General features: G+C 44.7%; 3 protein-coding genes and 1 long non-coding RNA gene across 9 annotated transcripts; 2 read left to right on the top strand and 2 right to left on the bottom strand.

Annotated features, from left to right (window-relative positions):
• Positions 1-109: 109 nt before the first annotated feature.
• Positions 110-7,322, bottom strand: aste1b (asteroid structure-specific endonuclease 1b). 2 transcript variants are annotated; one of them, XM_077742978.1, is made up of 9 exons: positions 7,126-7,322; positions 5,239-5,403; positions 5,017-5,085; positions 2,365-2,615; positions 2,013-2,279; positions 1,073-1,878; positions 762-993; positions 490-685; positions 110-386 (listed from the first exon to the last, which is right to left on the bottom strand). In XM_077742978.1, exons 4-9 carry the CDS (start codon positions 2,600-2,602, stop codon positions 113-115), a joined length of 2,013 nt encoding a protein of 670 aa, XP_077599104.1. In that variant the 5' UTR covers positions 2,603-2,615; positions 5,017-5,085; positions 5,239-5,403; positions 7,126-7,322; the 3' UTR covers positions 110-112. The 2 variants fall into 2 exon arrangements, with proteins under 2 accessions (XP_077599104.1, XP_077599103.1); XM_077742977.1 differs by lacking the exons at positions 5,017-5,085; positions 5,239-5,403; positions 7,126-7,322 and adding an exon at positions 2,806-3,424.
• smarcc1b (SWI/SNF related BAF chromatin remodeling complex subunit C1b) lies at positions 3,013-8,757 on the top strand. 3 transcript variants are annotated; one of them, XM_077742976.1, is made up of 26 exons: positions 3,013-3,284; positions 3,892-4,011; positions 4,085-4,170; positions 4,265-4,346; positions 4,414-4,506; positions 4,567-4,636; positions 4,930-5,075; positions 5,154-5,279; positions 5,343-5,425; positions 5,502-5,608; positions 5,673-5,732; positions 5,814-5,842; positions 5,938-6,053; positions 6,124-6,195; positions 6,280-6,393; positions 6,463-6,616; positions 6,685-6,795; positions 6,876-6,935; positions 7,015-7,273; positions 7,342-7,392; positions 7,469-7,588; positions 7,662-7,804; positions 7,866-8,000; positions 8,071-8,206; positions 8,399-8,476; positions 8,570-8,757. In XM_077742976.1, exons 1-26 carry the CDS (start codon positions 3,117-3,119, stop codon positions 8,635-8,637), a joined length of 2,787 nt encoding a protein of 928 aa, XP_077599102.1. In that variant the 5' UTR covers positions 3,013-3,116; the 3' UTR covers positions 8,638-8,757. The 3 variants fall into 3 exon arrangements, with proteins under 3 accessions (XP_077599102.1, XP_077599101.1, XP_077599100.1); XM_077742975.1 differs by having other exon boundaries at positions 5,154-5,425; positions 8,399-8,470; XM_077742974.1 differs by having other exon boundaries at positions 5,154-5,425.
• Positions 8,552-9,759, bottom strand: LOC144214533 (uncharacterized). The gene is made up of 3 exons (XR_013330244.1): positions 9,560-9,759; positions 8,892-9,000; positions 8,552-8,683 (listed from the first exon to the last, which is right to left on the bottom strand). It is a non-coding gene; the product is annotated as an uncharacterized LOC144214533 (long non-coding RNA).
• A 95-nt stretch (positions 9,760-9,854) lies between these two features.
• On the top strand, positions 9,855-16,343 carry cspg5b (chondroitin sulfate proteoglycan 5b). 3 transcript variants are annotated; one of them, XM_077743963.1, is made up of 6 exons: positions 9,855-10,235; positions 11,968-12,712; positions 12,825-13,013; positions 13,095-13,173; positions 14,062-14,208; positions 15,697-16,343. In XM_077743963.1, exons 1-6 carry the CDS (start codon positions 10,151-10,153, stop codon positions 16,168-16,170), a joined length of 1,719 nt encoding a protein of 572 aa, XP_077600089.1. In that variant the 5' UTR covers positions 9,855-10,150; the 3' UTR covers positions 16,171-16,343. The 3 variants fall into 3 exon arrangements, with proteins under 3 accessions (XP_077600089.1, XP_077600088.1, XP_077600090.1); XM_077743962.1 differs by having other exon boundaries at positions 9,856-10,235; positions 13,095-13,257; positions 15,697-16,336; XM_077743964.1 differs by lacking the exon at positions 14,062-14,208 and having other exon boundaries at positions 9,856-10,235; positions 15,697-16,342.
• The last annotated feature ends 1,510 nt before the right edge of the window (positions 16,344-17,853 follow it).

The raw sequence follows: 17,853 nt of genomic DNA, 5'->3' as shown, positions 1-17,853 counted from the left end.
CGGCGTAAATGGAAGTAAAAAAATGTAAAATCCATAAAATTTGGTCCCATGTAGCTCACTTAGTAACTGACCATTGTTATTAATGGAAGCCAATGTAAATATGATTTGTGTCTTATCGGTTCATCTCCAAAACAGCAAAACGGTTGCTTATCTGGTCATCCCGTCTTCCTCCTCTTCCTCTACTTTGCCTCCCTCTTCCTCTGCGTCCTCCACCTTGCCCTTTGACCTCTTTCACTGGGCAAGGGTCAACTTTGGGGCCACAGTTTTTCACAGCGTTGATCAGGGTGGAATAAATAATGGAAGCCACTTCAGTTAGCACTTGATTGACTTTCCCGCCCTCCTTTAGAAAGCCGAGAAATCCGTGCACCAAGGTACCGATGAACAAACTAACAGAAATCAAGACAAAATTAAAAAAGACAGTCGACTAACAGGTCACAAAACAGTATTTCTTTAGTCGTGGATATAAAAAAAGGATTTTTTTTCTCTTACCGTGAGAGGTGGCCTTGCTGCAGAGGCCCCAATAAGAGTTGATTTAAACAGAGTGCACTCCAAAGACAAGCCTGCCATTGGTTGAAGCTGTAAGCCGCCGCCATGTCCGCCAATCGTCTCTTGGAACTCAATCGACGGTGATCCATGAAAGCCATGAAAGCATGCTCCTCAGCCCATTGAGATTTAGAGATAGGAGCTATGGGGCACAAAATCAAATTGGTCATCGAGGAGAGCAAAAAAAAAAAATAAACAAGAGTTAGTGTGTAACCAACCAGGAATTTGATAGCAGACAATTCCACTTTTTTCCATGAAAAGTATCTCTCCATAAACCATTCCCATGATTAAGGCCTGAAGCTGCAAGTGCGAAGGCTTGGGCGTGGCCTCCTGCATCCAGAAGCCGGTGACTGCCACCGCTAGCCTCATGTTAGCCGGAACATTAGCCAAAGTTGCTGGATTCACCTTTAGGACTTCAAAAATGACCTCACAACGGATTGCTTCTGGGACCTGCAAAAAAATATAAATAATTACGCTTTTTTTTTAAATCCATTCATTTCTACAACAGACTATAATTTCTCATGCTTACCTTGTTGAGCGTATTCAAGTGGAAATGCGATTTCAAGCATTGCACCTGCACTTTGTTCATCTTCCTGTTGAGGTTGACCCGATCAAACTCCCTCACAAAAACCGTCAATTGCGGAGATTTGTCAGCAGTCGGATCCTTCCCGTCCAGCAGTAAGATCCCATATACCGCCTGCCGTATGGCTCTGGCGCAACAATGGCTACTCGGGTTCCTGCTGTTCTCCACTTGTGGAAAAAGCAGCACCTTTCGCATCACCAATGCATCAATCACAAAAGGACTGACAAGCCCTTGCGCTACCGCCTTTAACAAAAAATGAGGTATGGTTTTGTGATAGTACCCTTCAGGAATTTTGTTTTCAGCGAACCAACAAGTCAAGGGGCTCCGAGGGGTGACGTGGTACTCTTTTGTCAGCTCCTCCAGATGTGAACTGAGTCCATCTTTGGGTTTTTTCTTCAAGCCGTCAGCGTTTTCCCTCATGAGTCTTCGCACTTCGGCGAGAGCCTCCGCCAAAGATGAAAAAGAAGAGAGCCATCGAAGTAAGACGTCGATTCGGGAAGACGGGGTTTTGAGGTTCCTGTGGTTGATGTTTCTTGCCGATTTATTGATCAACTCGAGGAGAATGCACGTTTTTGCGGGGGCGCCATAGTCATTACCAAGCAGGACGGCGCAGAGAGGCAGCAAGTCTGGATTCATTCTTTGGTAAAAACTGCAGAGAACTTGAGTGGTGTAGCATCGAGCCGGGATGGAGCGCTGAGACGCTTTACCCTTCAGGTTGGTCCACTGGAAAAAATTAAGAGGCATGTAGCCACCTGTCATGCGACAAATGTACAAGAACATTACAATATTTTCATTTCTTTTTTTTAATTTTTTGGTTAGATTCTTGGTAGGATTTTGCCCTCAAGATTTTGTACACATAGTCATAGAAACGTGCAAATCCTCTTACCTGGTAGGTCAAAGATGAAAAAATCACTATCGTTGCTCAGAAGCGGGCACCCCCATTCGTGAGCCAAACAGGCAATGTCCCAGTCAGCTTCTGCCGGACACTGGACGAAGTGGACTTTCTCCTGAATGAGGACCTCAATGAAGACATGCCTGGTATAGATGGGGAGAATTGAACCGTTGCCACCTTGTGACATGTTATCTGCTTGTTTTATTCTGGACTGGAAACGTTGTTGCAGAGTCTCAAATTTCTTATCACTGGGGTCCATCCCTGAAAAAGTAAGAATTACAGTGTTTTAACTTTTGGGATTATTGTTTTTGGGGGTTAAGAGTTTTTAAGCAAATGTTTCAATGACCTCCATCCAGAAGCACGTATGGCTGGATGTTGCAAGAAGACAGGGCAGAGAAGAAATCAAGGACGAGAGATGCAAAGGCGTCATAGTCTCCTCCGTGCGATCGGTCCAAAAAATAGTTCAAAAAAAGATTGAAAAATAAACTGCTGCCATCGATGATCAGGCGGTTGCCTCGGAATTTCACGTCAGAGAGGAAATTTCGGTTCCCCTCAATGAAAGTAGTAAGACCCTGGACCCCCATGGAATCTTTGAGTCTGCAAAGACAAAAAAATACAGTCACTATGATAAAATGGGAGGGGAAAAACAGTAATGTCACAAAGAGACGCTGCATTTCTATAAATATGAACACAGTTAATCACTACTTGTGATTGTGCTGTCTCTTACACTCTAAATGGAAAATCTGAGTCCTCACTTTATCCTCCCATTTCTTCCTAAATAAATTACCTTTGCCTCCTTTGGGCTGAAAGCAGCCCAATTCCTCGGCGTTCTTGACAAGAAGTTCAACCACAGAGTTGTTCATTTAGTTCACTTTAAAGCTTGTTTTGTTGTGTGCAAAGCATTTTCCGTATTTTGGTTATTTTCTTTTCTTCTGCTTTTTTATTTCAATTGCTCGTGTTTACTACTGCCCTCTGCTGACCAAAAATTCGTACTTCTTCTATTACGTCATCTCACAAGCGACTGCAAATCCTGAGGCTAGCATGCGAGCTAGCTAGTTTTGTCCCTTCGTTTCCTATTGATCACTGTTTACTTTCGCTATGTCCGGAGGAACGAACCCCGAATTTCCAGGGACGAGTCAAGCGGGATCTGGGTTCACCGCACAGCGGAAAAAAGACAGTAGTCCGTCCGCTTGGTTTTGGGAGAGCCCTGACACCTTAGCTCATCTGGAGCTAATACGCCAGTGGATTGGGAAGTACTACAAAAAGGTAGCTAGCATGCAAAACGGCGGATTGTAAACAGTCAACCCTCTGTGGGTTAAAATTTTGCATTAAAACTACGGATCTCTTGTTTACATATTTTTGCATATCTACTGACGTTGAGGATCTGGCTACACAAAGTCTCGATCCTATATCGATGAAATGCTTTAAGGAAGAAAAAAAAACATTCGAATGACCCCCCGCCCCCATTTTTAACATGCATATCCAAACCGTGATCATTAGTGGTTATAATTAATTGAGGGGGTAAATAATCCCATTTTTTGCAAATCTCTTGTGCAGCACAAAATAAGTTTACATTTAAAATGTATAGAGTGACTAAAATGATAGTGTATTATAAATGTAGTCACTACTATAGACAGTTTTATGCATCAAATTCATTTCAACTGTGAAGGCTAGGAATGGGTGATCATGTTTCACTGCTATTATAGGCAATAAACGTTCAATCTAATTATACTGAGGTCCTGGCTGCTATCAAACGATAATTGAATTCCTTAAAACAAAAAATCCCCAATACATCCCCAATTGAGACTCGCCTTGTTATTGATTTTGATCATTTAATATGGAGAAAATGGCATCTGGTGATTTTCCTGCACAGGCCGTGTTAACGGATGCGCCGACATGTCAAGCATTGGCTGTTGCAACGATGCAGCTTCTTCAATTTCAAGAGGATACATTTGGGAAGCGAGTTACCAATCCAGCCCGCAATAAAATACCAGTAAGTCTGACATAAACCTATGCTGAATTTGTAGTAAATAATTCCTATTTTTCTTTCCTATTTGACCTTTTAGACCCAGTGCTTCATGGATCTGCGGCCAGGTGGCGGACTTTGTCACATCCTTGGTTCCGCTTATAAATTCAAAGCTGAGCAAGGCTGGTGAGTCGCAAATTTCCCAACAAACCGTTAATTTGATGGTGCGGCTTTTCATCTAAAAATCACAGTATTCAACCTTCATTATCTGCTTTCACAGGCGTCGGTTTGATTTCCAAAATCCCTCCAGAATTGAAAAGAATGTAGAAATGTTTGACATGATTGAACAAACGCTATTACAGGTAATTTCATATTTCAATCTTGCTGATCGCTTGTTTGGCTAACCCGGATTTGGATGATATTTTACAGCAAAACTGTATGTCTCATCCGGTGGTTTATCTGGACACTTCACTGGATCAAGAGCTAGCTAGCAGAGTCAGCGGCGTCGTTACGAAGCACGGGGTAAAGTCACATGCTAATGTGTAGAGAATTATGGATGCTAATTTGGATTTATCTTTTCAGGGAACCCTTACTGGGGACAGAAACCTGGCCACTCACCATGTCTATCCATTCCCATCATCCACAGATGACGGTTTGTTTTAGCAAAATTTGTTTTATATCGAATAGAAGGAAAATAAAAGTCAAAAATCGTGACAAAAATCTGATTTCAATTGCCTTGCATTGACTTTAATGGCAATGTCGCCTGTCCTAAGATGGCCGCCACATTCCAAGAATAAAACAGTTAACCTAACGCGTTGTTGTCAAAACATGATCACTCATTGGCTGCCATTTCCAATCCATTTTGCACTAGGAGTGCTAGCAACAATAACTTTAAAGCAATTATTATTATTATTATTATTATTTTTAAAAGTGTTTGCCTTCCAGGTGACTGGATGCGGCCTATCGAGCAAAAGCAAAACCACATCCTGGTACACTGGAGGATGCACCCTGACAGTTATGACAGTTGGTTACCTTCAAGTGAAGTGGACGGAGATGTCGAAGAACTCCCTCATGTGGAAAAACCTTGGAAGGTAGGCCACCCTAAAACAAAAAACAATCCACATTAAATATGATTTGACTTCCTAATGCTCGATTTCAAATATTTCCAGGTTCATGCCGGCTACATTCTAGACACGGATGTTTTCAACGAGTGGATGAACGAGGAAGACTATTACGTAAATGAGGAGAACCTACCCGTTGTCCTTCGTCGACGTATACAACTACGAGAAGATCAGGTCCGTGTTTTTTGTAGTCTTTTTGCATGGCGACCAAGCCTGACGGCGCCTTTTTTTTGTCAGGACATCAAGTCGACTCCCTTCAAAAAGAGAAGACGCTCTCCATCGCCATTGTCGTTTGATGCTAGAAAGAAAGGAAAGAAGGGGTAAGTAAAAATTCAGATTTTTTTGGTGGTGGTGCGTTTAAGATTTAGGATTTAACGTGGGAATTTTGAAATGAAGAAGGCGGCGTGGGCAGCAAGAAGAAGAACCAGAGGAAGATTTAACCAAAGATATGGAAGACCCAACTCCAGTTCCTAACACGGAGGAAATAATATTACCCAAGATTGGTAAGAAACATCAATTCTAATGTCATATTTGTGATGAATTTATTCTTTCTATTTCTATTTGAAGTTAACTTTAAAAAGGACAGTGAGAATACGCCTGTCAAAGGAGGAATCATGGCTGATCTGGGTAAATATTGACACATTTTGATTGAATAATACAATTCATTCCCTTTTTTTGCATTGAGTTCTGAATCTATTTTTTTCTAAGATGACCAAGAAGAAGATTTTCAAGGACGGGTAAATCATGTGATCAAACTATTACAAGACGAATTGATTCTGTTATATTTATTGTGTAACTAATTTTTATCATTTTTCAATTATTTGAAACCCAGGACGACGAAGATGGAAGAGTGGAAATCCCTCGACTATTAGAGGGAGAGGAAAACATCACTGAGCAAACCCATCACATCATCATACCTAGCTACACTTCTTGGTTCAATAACAACAGGTAACAAAACAGAAGAAAAAAAATATGAAACATTGCTATATCCAATATCATCATTTCTGTTTTTTAACAGCACCCACTCGATAGAAAAACGTGCCTTGCCTGAATTCTTCAACGGAAAAAACAAGTCAAAATCCCCAGAAGTGTAAGTAGAAAAATAACTGCAATGTAAAAACTACAAAAATATATTAAAATGTCATAATTCCCCTTTTTTTTCTCTCTATTTTAGCTACCTAGCATACCGTAATTTCATGATTGACACATACCGCATCAACCCCCAGGAATACCTGAGTTCCACATCCTGTCGACGGAATCTCACCGGTGATGTTTGTTCGATTATAAGGTAAAAAAAGACGTCAAATTATTAAGTTGGGAAGTTCACCTGAATAATTTTACTGATAATTGTGGTTAGGGTCCATGCATTTTTGGAGCAGTGGGGTTTAATCAACTACCAGGTAGATGCAGAGAGCAGACCCCTTCCCATGGGGCCGCCCCCCACTCCTCATTTTAACGTGCTAGCGGATACGCATACCGGCTTGGCGCCGTTACAACATAAACCATTGCAGGTACTTCAAAAAAGGATATATAATTACTTTTTTCGGTTTGATTGTAACAATCTAAAATCAAATTTTAGGTGACAGCCTCACAACACATGTTGTGCTTCCCGGAAAAGACTCAAGAAAAGCCTTCCGATTGCCAAAACTTTGGTTTGCGCATGGAAGTTTACACCAAAAAACACCCAAAGGTTTGCACAATATTTAATTATATATCGATATAAATTTTTAACTAAGCGTTTGCTAACTTCTACATTTTTTTTTAAATCAGACAAAGGGTGCTTGCGCAGGACGAGAATGGACTGAACAAGAGACGCTTTTGTTGCTAGAGGCAAGAAATGCTTTAAATTGAATTTGCCATAAAAGTGGCACTCATAATTTTGATTGTTATTTTTGTGTGTGTTTCTCAGGCCTTGGAGGTATACCGAGACGACTGGAATAAAGTATCGGAACACGTGGGCTCTAGGACGCAAGACGAATGCATTCTCCATTTTTTGCGACTACCCATCGAAGACCCTTACCTGGAAGATTCGTCGGCCTCCCTGGGTCCTTTGGCGTACCAGCCCGTGCCCTTCAGCCAATCGGAGAACCCCGTCATGAGCACCGTGGCCTTCCTGGCTTCCGTGGTGGATCCTCGGGTGGCCTCGGCCGCCGCCAAAGCCGCACTAGGTGAGTACAAACTCAATTTGCTTCTTTTAACTCCATGCGTGGCATCTGAAAATGATATTTTTGGACAGAGGAGTTTTCGCAAGTCCATGAAGATTCCTTGAACGGATTGACGCGCAAAGGTAGGGATCGGCGTTAAAACGGCCAACATTTCCAAACGCATTTTGTCCGTTGTAAATGTGCTTTTACCTTTTTTAGACTCCATGGATGCTGGCCAAATCCAGATGGACACGACTTCCAACTCGGATGGACTTTTGGTGGAATCCGTGGTCCCTAAATTGGAAGGAGAAACGGTCAAGAGAGAGAATGTTGACGAAAGTGAGGGGAATCCGTTTGATGCAGAGCGGATGAAATTGGTATGCATTCGTCACGGTTAGCTTTTACTCACCAGGTCACGAGGACGACGATGATGGCATTCGGCGTCAGGATACGGACGCAGACGAACGGAGGGCGGTGATGGAGTTAGATCTGGTGGAGAGCACCGTCACCACGGCGGCCGCCGCCGCTTTGGCTTCCGCCGCCACCAAGGCAAAGGTAAAAAAAAGCCCATCCGGCTTTTTGTCTTTCAATAGGTTCAATTTGACCTCTTTTGCAGCATTTGGCAGCAGTTGAGGAGAGGAAGATTAAGTCTTTGGTGGCTTTGCTTGTGGAGACACAAATGAAGAAGCTGGAGATCAAACTGAGGCACTTTGAAGAGCTGGAGACTATCATGGACCGAGAAAAAGAGGCCGTAAGATAACCGTACACTTTAATTTTTAACATTTTTTTTTCACTTTTCTAAACGTTTGCTTATTGGACAGTTGGAACAACAGAGACAACAACTTCTCACGGAAAGACAAACCTTCCATACGGAGCAGCTCAAACAAGCCGAGATGAAGCTTCACCAGCAGAGGGAGCAACAAGGACAACCACAGGGATTCACAATACAGCATGCAGGTGGCTAATCATTCATTCTCCAGTCACATTTGTGTCACCGCCTTAAACCAGTCTGAAATACAAAAAAACAGAGACAATGTACTGTGGTAGTTAACAGAAGAAAATGTGCATTGAAAAATAGTGATGGATCAAAATTGGTCGCTGCCAACCCTTGCCATCAACATGGATCAGATATCTTTTCTTTTTTTACAGGTCAGCCTATGAATAACCGGATGACTCCCAGCGGCGGCCAACTGGCAACTCGCCATCCTTGCGCCCCCAATGGCACGTGTGAGCATTGCATCCCCGCACGCCACCATTTCTTAGCAACAAACAACAGCGCGTTTTAACCAACTTCTTTGTTTTGTTTTGAAATACTCACAGACCCAACGCCGCAGAGTGATGGCGTTCCGGCAAATGCGCCCGGTCTTCCTTCGTCTGGACCCGGCTGAACAGTCGTGAGCGCTTGCTAATGTGTTTGAATTGTCAGTTCAAAGTCTGTGAAAGAATTGTTGTCGAGTTGAGGAATCTTCCGATTTAGCTCTGCTCAATAAACTTGTTTTTTTATGTCATCTTTGAGTCTAATTCAAGAATTTTGCAAGCTAAAACAGCAATACAAACTAGAGTATTTTACAAAAATCTGAAACGAGATAAAAGATTTACTTTTTACTTATTAAGAGAAAAATAACAAGTAAAATTTGCTCACTCTTTGGGGGGTAACGATACGGGAACAGGTTGCACCAAGCAATAGCCTGGCATCCCATCAAACATATTACGGTTCCTTTGGAGCTCTTGGTTGGATCCATCTGTTCAACCTGCGCCCAAAATAACACCAGAAAAAAAAAAAGAAAATTATGCTGATATAGAGTGTGCTTGAGTGTGTGTTTACAAGAGTTGGATATTATCAAATTTTGGTCTCTGTGTGTGTGTGTGTGTACGTGGAAGCAATTTGGTTCTGCTCTGTTTGGCAGTACATCAGGGAACATTTTTCTTCCGCTGCCGGCCTGCTTGCTCGTGTGAGGAGAAGAGCTGCCTTTGTCAGCCTTTAAAAAATACACTATCCGTTTCGACGCCATTGACAATGAGTTAAGATTAATTTACGTTGAGCGATTGGACAAATTTTGCTGTCCATGGCAACCAATGACGGCAAAATTGTGTGGGATTTTTTGCTGGTATCTAATGAAGAATAAACAGATACCTGGAAAACATCGCAAATATATGTCAAAATGGCAATCTTGTCAAAATGGATTAGATGTCTTTTTTAAGGCATTCAATTAGTTGGAAAAAAACTGAGTTTGTGGTAATACTGGAGTTATGATGAATTGTTTTCCTCTATTTTCTAAATACGACCCTACATTTTTTCAATAAACTCACCTTCCACTTCTCACGGGCTGCCATTGACGATAACAGTCGTCCAATCCATTTTGAGCCGTGACAAACTGCAACCTATCAAAAAATAATAATAATTAAACATCCAATGTAGCCAATGATTTAATAATAGTTCAGTTGTGTTTAACTTTGAATCCCATTTTGTAAAAAAAACAAACCAACCAATTTACATGAAGGTGATGCTATTTTCCCCACCTACTGGGAGTACTGGGGCAATGACCAACCTCTCTCCCTCCCTCTCTCCCTCCTCCCCTCCCCTTCCCTTCCCTCACCTCTCCTCACCCCCTCCCACCGGTCCCTTACTTGCTGACTAAAGAGCAGATGCTTTTGTCTGTCGCCTACCGCACAATAAAAGAGTAAGAGGCTTACCGTGGAAGCGTGCACAAGCTCTCGCATCCAAACCCGGCTAGCCATCGTCGTCGTCATCATCACTGTCGCGCGCACGCTCACTCGAACCCGCGCGCCGCCGGTGTCAGACCGGCGTCTCCGACCCCAGCGTCCAGTCGTCACGGGATGGAGCCCGGGCGCCCCTGTTGAACGGCGTGTAGCGCTCCGTTATCTCCGACGACGACCAGCATGGCGAGCGGCGGCGGCCCTTCGTGGACCCGGCGGGTCCTTCTCGCCGTCTCCGTGCTTTTAATCGCCGCCACCGCCACTCACGGTAAGAGGGGGGGCCGCCGTGTGGTATCTTTTGGGGTTTCACTCTTTTGCCTGCAATTGTCAACGTGGGAGAAATGGATGAATATTTGTGGAATGATGTCATCGGCGGAGACAATTACGTTCACGTGGAATTCCATTGCATGCGGGAAGGCGGCAGGCAGGCTTACTTGATCATATCTATGGGGAATTAAGTGTGTGTGTGTGTGTGTTGAGGTTCCTTCTGCTCGTAGTAGTGGAAACGGGGGGTCTTAATTGGAGGGGGGTCGTTTGCCGTGGCTCGCAGTGGCTGCCCAGCAACAGGCGGCTCCGGGTCGCGGGGGTTCACGTGCAAAAATTGTAGCATCCCCGCCCCCACCCCTTTTTTTCTCCACCCTGCAGCAAACAAGAATGAGCGATAAATTCATCATAAGAAGTGTCAGTGTGTCAACATTCAGTGCCATTGACGGAGAGAGATGTCATCTCATTTAAAATTAATCTGATTTTTGCATCCCACCTTTAAAATCGTGGCACAACAGAAAGGAGATTGGAATGAGAATATGATAATGTGAATATCATTAACCCACTGGCTCCAATTTGAACTGGCATTGCATCATTTATCAGGCCAAATCATGAATGGATTGGATGCCTCCAACAATCTATGGCACATAAGAGTGATTATTAACAGTCATTTGATTAAAAAATGTAACCGCCACCACCACCATTGACCAAAATGATTGGACGTCTATCTTTGGCATTGGCGGTCAACGAGTTAACACTCGTGAGGGGTGCCGCCGGCCCGAATGGTTACCATGGTGACAAGACAAGGTGAACGCAGACTGGCAGTTGGCTGCACAAATCACATATTTCAAAGAAATTCATTTTGAAAGCAGTACAGGCTCATAAATTCAAATAAATTGAAGATAGTTCATAGATTAGAATTGCTTTTGGGGAGGGGGGGTGTTGTCATCTATTTTAAATGCATGGAAGGTTTGATTGATTGAAAAACAGGGGCGAGCGAGCGAGCAGTGGCGACAAACACTGGATTCTCTGTTTTTTAGCCCTTTTTTTTTCTTCCGGCGCTCCTTTCAACCTGCCACCTCTTTGCATTTCACCATGGCAACTGCGCCCCACGCGCACGCGCCACTCTCACGCTTCCTCGGCCGCCGTTAAGGTTTCGTGCCAGCGGGCGCGTTTGGTCGCCTGACAAGAAGGGGCAATCTTATTGGGTGAGGGGGACGGAAAGACGGATAGATGGGCGTCCGTTCTTTCCGCCTGGGATGTCTTTTTGTGTGCAGGCGAGCGAGCGAGCGAGCGGCCTATGCCTGTAAATCCTAATCTAAGTAATCCTCAAGCAGTCTTGGTCACTAGAGCACATTAGTCATCGGGTGTGTTTAATCCCGCCCGCGTCGTCACACTTTGATTACGCCGCAGTCTTGAACTGGAGATGTTTGGATGGCGTTGGCGATAAATCGTTTGACCTTTGAACCTTTCGCCACTTTTTGCACGGCCCAAAAAAATGCTCCATGTTTTATGCTACAATTGAAGTAAAAATGACAAATAAAATGATCTATTATTAACTTTTTGATGGTTTTCGAGTCACCTGGGGTGATTTTTTTCATTATTTAATGTTGGTTTTGGGGCAATACGTCGCATGTTGAAAATAAATGGGGACATTTTGAGCTATTCCATTTTTTTTTGTTAAAGATGGCATTTTGAGAGCAAAATAACGGCCTAATGTGTCATTTTGCTTTTAGGGAGGCATTCAATGAGCAGGCGTCACCATCACCGCGACCAGTCGTCCCCGGACCGGGAGACGGGCAACCCGGGAATGGGCCTGAGCGAAGACTCGGCCGAGCGAGACCACCTGATCGAGGCGGGGCACCCCCTCTTCTCCAAACGCCACCACTCCCACAAACGCACCCACCCGGTTCCCGTTCCGGATCCCGTTCCCGACCCCGCGGGGGAGGAGCTCACCGCCGGGGGAGCGGGAGCGGACCAGAAGGCGGCGTCCGACGAGGAGGCGGCGGCGGGCGTGGAGTTCCACAGGCCCGCCCCCGAGATGTCGCCGGCCGATCTGCCCAGAGCCCAAAAGCAAAAAGGAGGCGATCCCACGGCTTGGACGCTGTCCGATTTTTACGACTACCTGTCCCCCGACGACGACCTGTCGGCGTCCGCGCCCGCCCAAGACCCCGAACCGTCGCTTTCGCCCCCGGCCGACATGGAAGACGAGAACCCGCTTTTGAGCGGCGCCGCCGCCGTGGCTCCGGTCGGAGCCGCCGCCCCTCCCGCCCCGGCCGAGAATAAACCCGTCTCACCTGCGGTGGACGACGATGGCGACGGCTTGAGCTTGGGTGGCGGCGCCATGGGGAGCGACGGGTGCAGACTGGGCTTCGTGCGCTCCGGCCCGGGGATCTGCGTCTCCCGCTGCGACCTCCAACCCGACTTCTGCTTCAACGATGGCGTTTGCACGGTGGTGGCTGGAGTGGGCGCTTTCTGCAGGTCAGAAACACAAACCATCAAATGTCCAGTAAAAACAAATGCACCAATGGGATATTGTTACATTTGTGACAGGTTTAAAAACATGTTTTTAAGCCAATATACTCCTTTTTAGATGCAACGTGCAAGACTACATCTGGAACAAAGGCACGCGCTGCGATTGGGCCGTGACCGAATTCCAGGTGATGAGCGCCTTGGTGGGCGTGGCCTCGGTAGCCCTCCTGGTGGTGTTCATGATCGTGGTGTTCTTCGCCAAACGACTGCACCGACTCAAGAAGGACAACAGGCGTCTCCGCAAACGCAGGTACGGCGGCGTTGTCAAGCCGACCATGGGAGCGACGGACATTTTTTTTAACCCTTTCTCCTTCTTCTCGTCCACGGACAGCAAGTACCGTCCGCAGAGCGGCGAGCCTCAGACGGACGGCCTTTCCGTTTCCACCACCGCCGACGGCTCGCAGCCCAACGTAAGGAAACTGTGCGATTCTCCTCCGCCCGTGCCCCAGACTCACACTCACAACCTGGCGTACTATGACAACATTATCTGTCAGGTACGCGCAAACCTTTCCTGGTGTTTACTCTCCACTCTTTTGCCTTCTTTATTTCCCCCTCCCTCAGTCTTTAGACGAACCTTCTAGTATCCCACGTGCTTGCTTGGGTCTTTCCGTGTCTGCGCGCTTGCTAAAAGCCTCACCAAATCTCAACAAAACATGACCGCCATTACACCCCATTTATCTGTGTTTTTCGCCACCCTCATTGGGATACAAACATGCATGGTTTGTCTCCACCCGACTCACTATTAGTATATTTGTCATGCTTCCAAGTTGGAGTTTTTCTAACGCAGGATGGAAGAGTACAAAGTAGCGTCTGGCCTAGCTTGCGCGACCAATCAATGTTGTCCCACTTAACGCCCGCTGTGCCTGTGACCTTCAGCTGCGTGTGACACGCCGATCAATGAACGACCTCAACAAGCTGACACGCGCAGACTCCGATTTCCACTGGCTCACATCACCCACAAAACAAAAAACGCAGTTTAGAACGATATTAAAAGTGAACGGCGCTTATATCTGCAATAGACTTTGACATGCATGAACTGGCTGGCATTTTGTCAGCAGTTAATAAGTTGTCAGTGAGTCTAAATGTCAGGTTGAGAGGCTAAAACGCCCCCGCGGCTACATAGGGGGCGCTACTTTAAATGTCAAGTCAGGACAGGACGGATATTATCCAAAAAATATATTGTTTTGTTATCAACTAGACTCCAAATCAGGCACTTACATCTCCACTTCAATTCTGTGTAAATATGGGTACGCGTGGCTAAAAGCTAAAACCTAAGTGACCTTCCCCCCCCCCCGCAGGATGACCCCCAGAAGCAGGAGGAGCCCGCCAAGTCCCCCCCGGGCAAGGAAGAGGGCGCCATGAACATCCTCAACTCACACTCCCCTAAACACGAGAACAACCGCCCTAACTCGGCGGTGCGCGACAACGCCGACGACAACGCCGAGGTAAACGCGCTCCACAACAACTTGGTCTAGAAAAAAAAAACAACAACCCCGACGAGCCTCTTTGCTCCTTCTCCATCCCGGACGGCGACGAGACGCCCGAGCGGTCGCCCGCCCGCCCGCCCGCCCGCCTTCCAAAGTGGCGCGTCTGTCGCCGCCCGAGGCGGCCAATGAGCGAGCGAGCGAGCCTTCCCTTAGAAAAAAAGCACAGTGTGTATCCGGCGAGTGCGCAAAATTGGAGGATACGTGTTTGTTTACAAGCGGCCCCATTGTTTCTCTCTGTCTGTCTTCCCACCCACTAACGACTAACCTTTTCCCCGCTTTTGACGCCCCCCGCCTTGGTCTCCGGACCAATGAAGTCGTCCGTGGTCCTTCCCTTTTCCTCCGCTCGCATGCATCGGTGTTATTCCAAGTGTCTGAAAAATAGTAGCCAAGAAGAAAAAAGAGAAAAAAAATGAAATGAAAATGGATGTGTACTTGCAACGTGTCTAGATTTTACATGACGTCCCCCCTGTGTTTGCTCCAGTGGGGAAACTAATATAATAATGATAATAATGATAATACACGCCGTGTCTTGCTTTTCAATGTGATTTCTAATGCTTTTGTGTACTTGAGGTTCTTTTGTACTTTTTTCGGGAGGATTCTAGTGACAGTTGTGGGAATAAATCTTTTTGATTTTATCCAACTGGTGTTGCTTTTTGCCTCTGCTTTTTCCCCCCCTTCTTCTTCTTCTTCTTCTTTGTCTGCATGTCCGCTAGCCCGGCTGCTCTCTCCCGCTAATAATAACCCAACGCTCCACTGACCCCGCTTTTGTGCTACCGGAGGCTGCTAGCTCGCTTGCACGCACACACACACAACACACACACCAACACACACACATCAACACACAAAGTGCCAATTCAGCACCACGGACAGCCCCCTCACTTAATAGAATTCCATAGGAGCTTGAAATATACGCTCACTAGCGGGTTAGGGACGCGCCCGCCTGCACATTCCAATGGGATCCAATTAAATAAGGTGTCAAAAATTTAATGTCGGAACATATTAAGTGAATGTATGGTTGGCCATCATGTTCAAAGGGGGAAAGACATTATAGACACTCGGTATGGTATATTTGTATTGAGTTGCGTTGAAAACGATTCAAAAGCAAATCCCAGATTTACTGTAAGCCCTTACATATAATTGTATTTTTTTTACAGCCCATACGATCCTAAAGTACACCAAAGGCGCCAATCAAACAAAGGAAAATAATGTCATAGATTGTAATACTACTAAAACTCACCATAGGTCTAGAAAATAAAAGTCATGCGTAGACATATTACGAGATCATAGTCCTAACATTATGAGGGAAAATAGACATAACTCGAATTGTATCACTAATAGAGTCAAAGGCCTAAAAAGTCAAGTACTGAGTTGTCATTTTTTGGTTAACTTGGGAAACCTCCGCCGACTTTGTGCCCCTCCCCTACTTGCCGTGTTTCCCACCCCCAGGACGGCGTAACGATCGGCCTGGAGGTCCTCCTCCCCAAAGACGTCAAGCTACGGCCCGAGAAGACCCCCCCTCTCCAGTACGACGTCTTCCTCTACAAAGTGGGCAACAACGGCGAGCCGCCGGTGGTGTCCAACTCCCAGCAGCAGGCCGCAAAAGCCTCCAAAAATACTAAATCTCCCAAACGGAAGCACGATCGTCACCAGTCTCTGTCGGGGCGCCACTCTTCCCCGTTTCTGCACCCCTCGCCCGGGGGGTGCCCGGCCCCCACGCACCACCCGAGCGGCCGCCCCTGGCCTCGAGCGCGGCCTTCCAGCTCTTACTACCCGGGCGCGGAATGCGAGCCGTGGCGGTTACGTGCGTCTCCCTCGTCCCCCCATCTCACCCAATCGTCGCCCTCTCGAAAGAAGTGCAGCCCGGTCAGCACCCGGTCCTTACCACCCCTGTCCCGATCCCCCCAAAATGGCGGCCACTAACCTCCATTGGGCTAAAAAAAATGTGACCTTGTGCGTCTATCAAAGCCTCCCAAATTGCGTCAAACTCAGGTTTCAAGTCATACTAATACGCACGAGTGTGAATAAGCCGTCCTAATCTGGTGCCAATGTCAATTCATTTTTACAAAAAGTAGATTGTTTTATGGAGACATCTTTTTTACAAGTAGTTTTGTTACATTGGACGTATTTCTGCTTCCCTAATAAATGATGGAAATAAGTACAAGTGTTATGTAGCCTTCTTAGAGTAATAGAGAAATAAGGAGTTTTGCTGCCCCCCAACGGTAAATGTATTTACTACAGTTTTTTCTTAGATACTTGCATATTGTCTAACAAATTAGGAAACATATTTGACTATTAATTTTTATATATCCGTTGTTTTAGTTAACTGATTTCACATTTTAATTATTTCAAGATGATTCAATATTAACATGTCAATTTAATTGAAATTTAAATTCTAAAGAACATTATGAACGAGTAGGAATTACTTCAGTATGTTTTACCGATATTATTTCTTTCTTTAGCACTTTCTATTGAGTTTTGATGAAAGATTTTCAATTTGCTAGCAGCCAAAGCAACAAATAAAGAAAGGTGAATTTCTATCATCTTCCAAAACAACATTCAAAGGAGTCTAAAGGACAAAAAAAATTCCTGTTCTGGAACTCATAATGAATTATTCATAAGCCTGTGATTAATTCCTTCCTCTAGCATCCCCAGTCACACACTCGAGTTTCCTTGTTGGCCGTGAATTAAACATCTCACATTTTTGTCAGCTCTCGACAAGCAGGCGGGCTTGACTTGTCCCCAATTTACTTCGGCATCCATCGACAAATGAACGACAAGCAAGGTGAAGTCGCCCTTGTCAACACAGATTTAACTTTTCGACTCTTCCGTCCGTCACGTCAAATCTAAAAGCCTCACAACTTTTTTCTTTTTTAAATGCCTTCTTCAAACTCGACCCTGTGTTTATGTGACAGGGCTAATTAAATATTTACACTATGTCTGAGCTCATTCCCCAAAAATACTTTAAAAGTATGTAAGTAAAAAAAAAATCCTACTCTCAAAAATAATGGGAAAAATACATTTAACTTTAAGCAACTACGTAGTTTAAATTATACACTTTCATAGATATTTAAAAAAATTAAGAGATGACCTATTGTAACCCTATATAAAAGTATTACATTAACCACAAGGTGTCAGTATTGCGCCAAGAATATTAAGCACCGAAACGAATTGATTTAATTTAACTATTTGGCTACTATAGACTGATATTTACATATGTTTAACCTGAGATGGAGTTGAGATTAATCTGTAAGCAATCAAATATTAAATCATTTGAATATTTAAAAAAATGGAGATATTAATTCACGGGGATAGATCGATTTGAATAAAATAACGGGTTATTTTACATCCAATGAGTGTATAACTCCTTGCCAGACATTATAAAATTTTCTTTTGTAAAAAAAAAATCGCATGATAAGACATATTGTCCAATAGTATCTAAGCCATTGTCATTTTGATCTACTGGTATATTAGATTTTTCTTTGTATTCTTTCCCACGCGACAGTATTATGAAACCTGAAGATGAAAATCCAAGAAAAGCCAATTCTGTGGATTCTTTGTGTTTGCTTTTTTTGTCTGCGAACTCACTGGCTTTCTATTGAGATG

Source organism: Stigmatopora nigra, chromosome 21 (assembly GCF_051989575.1).
Source record: "Stigmatopora nigra isolate UIUO_SnigA chromosome 21, RoL_Snig_1.1, whole genome shotgun sequence".
In the NCBI taxonomy this organism is placed as follows: domain Eukaryota; kingdom Metazoa; phylum Chordata; class Actinopteri; order Syngnathiformes; family Syngnathidae; genus Stigmatopora; species Stigmatopora nigra.
This window is presented reverse-complemented; position numbering and strand designations above follow the sequence as displayed.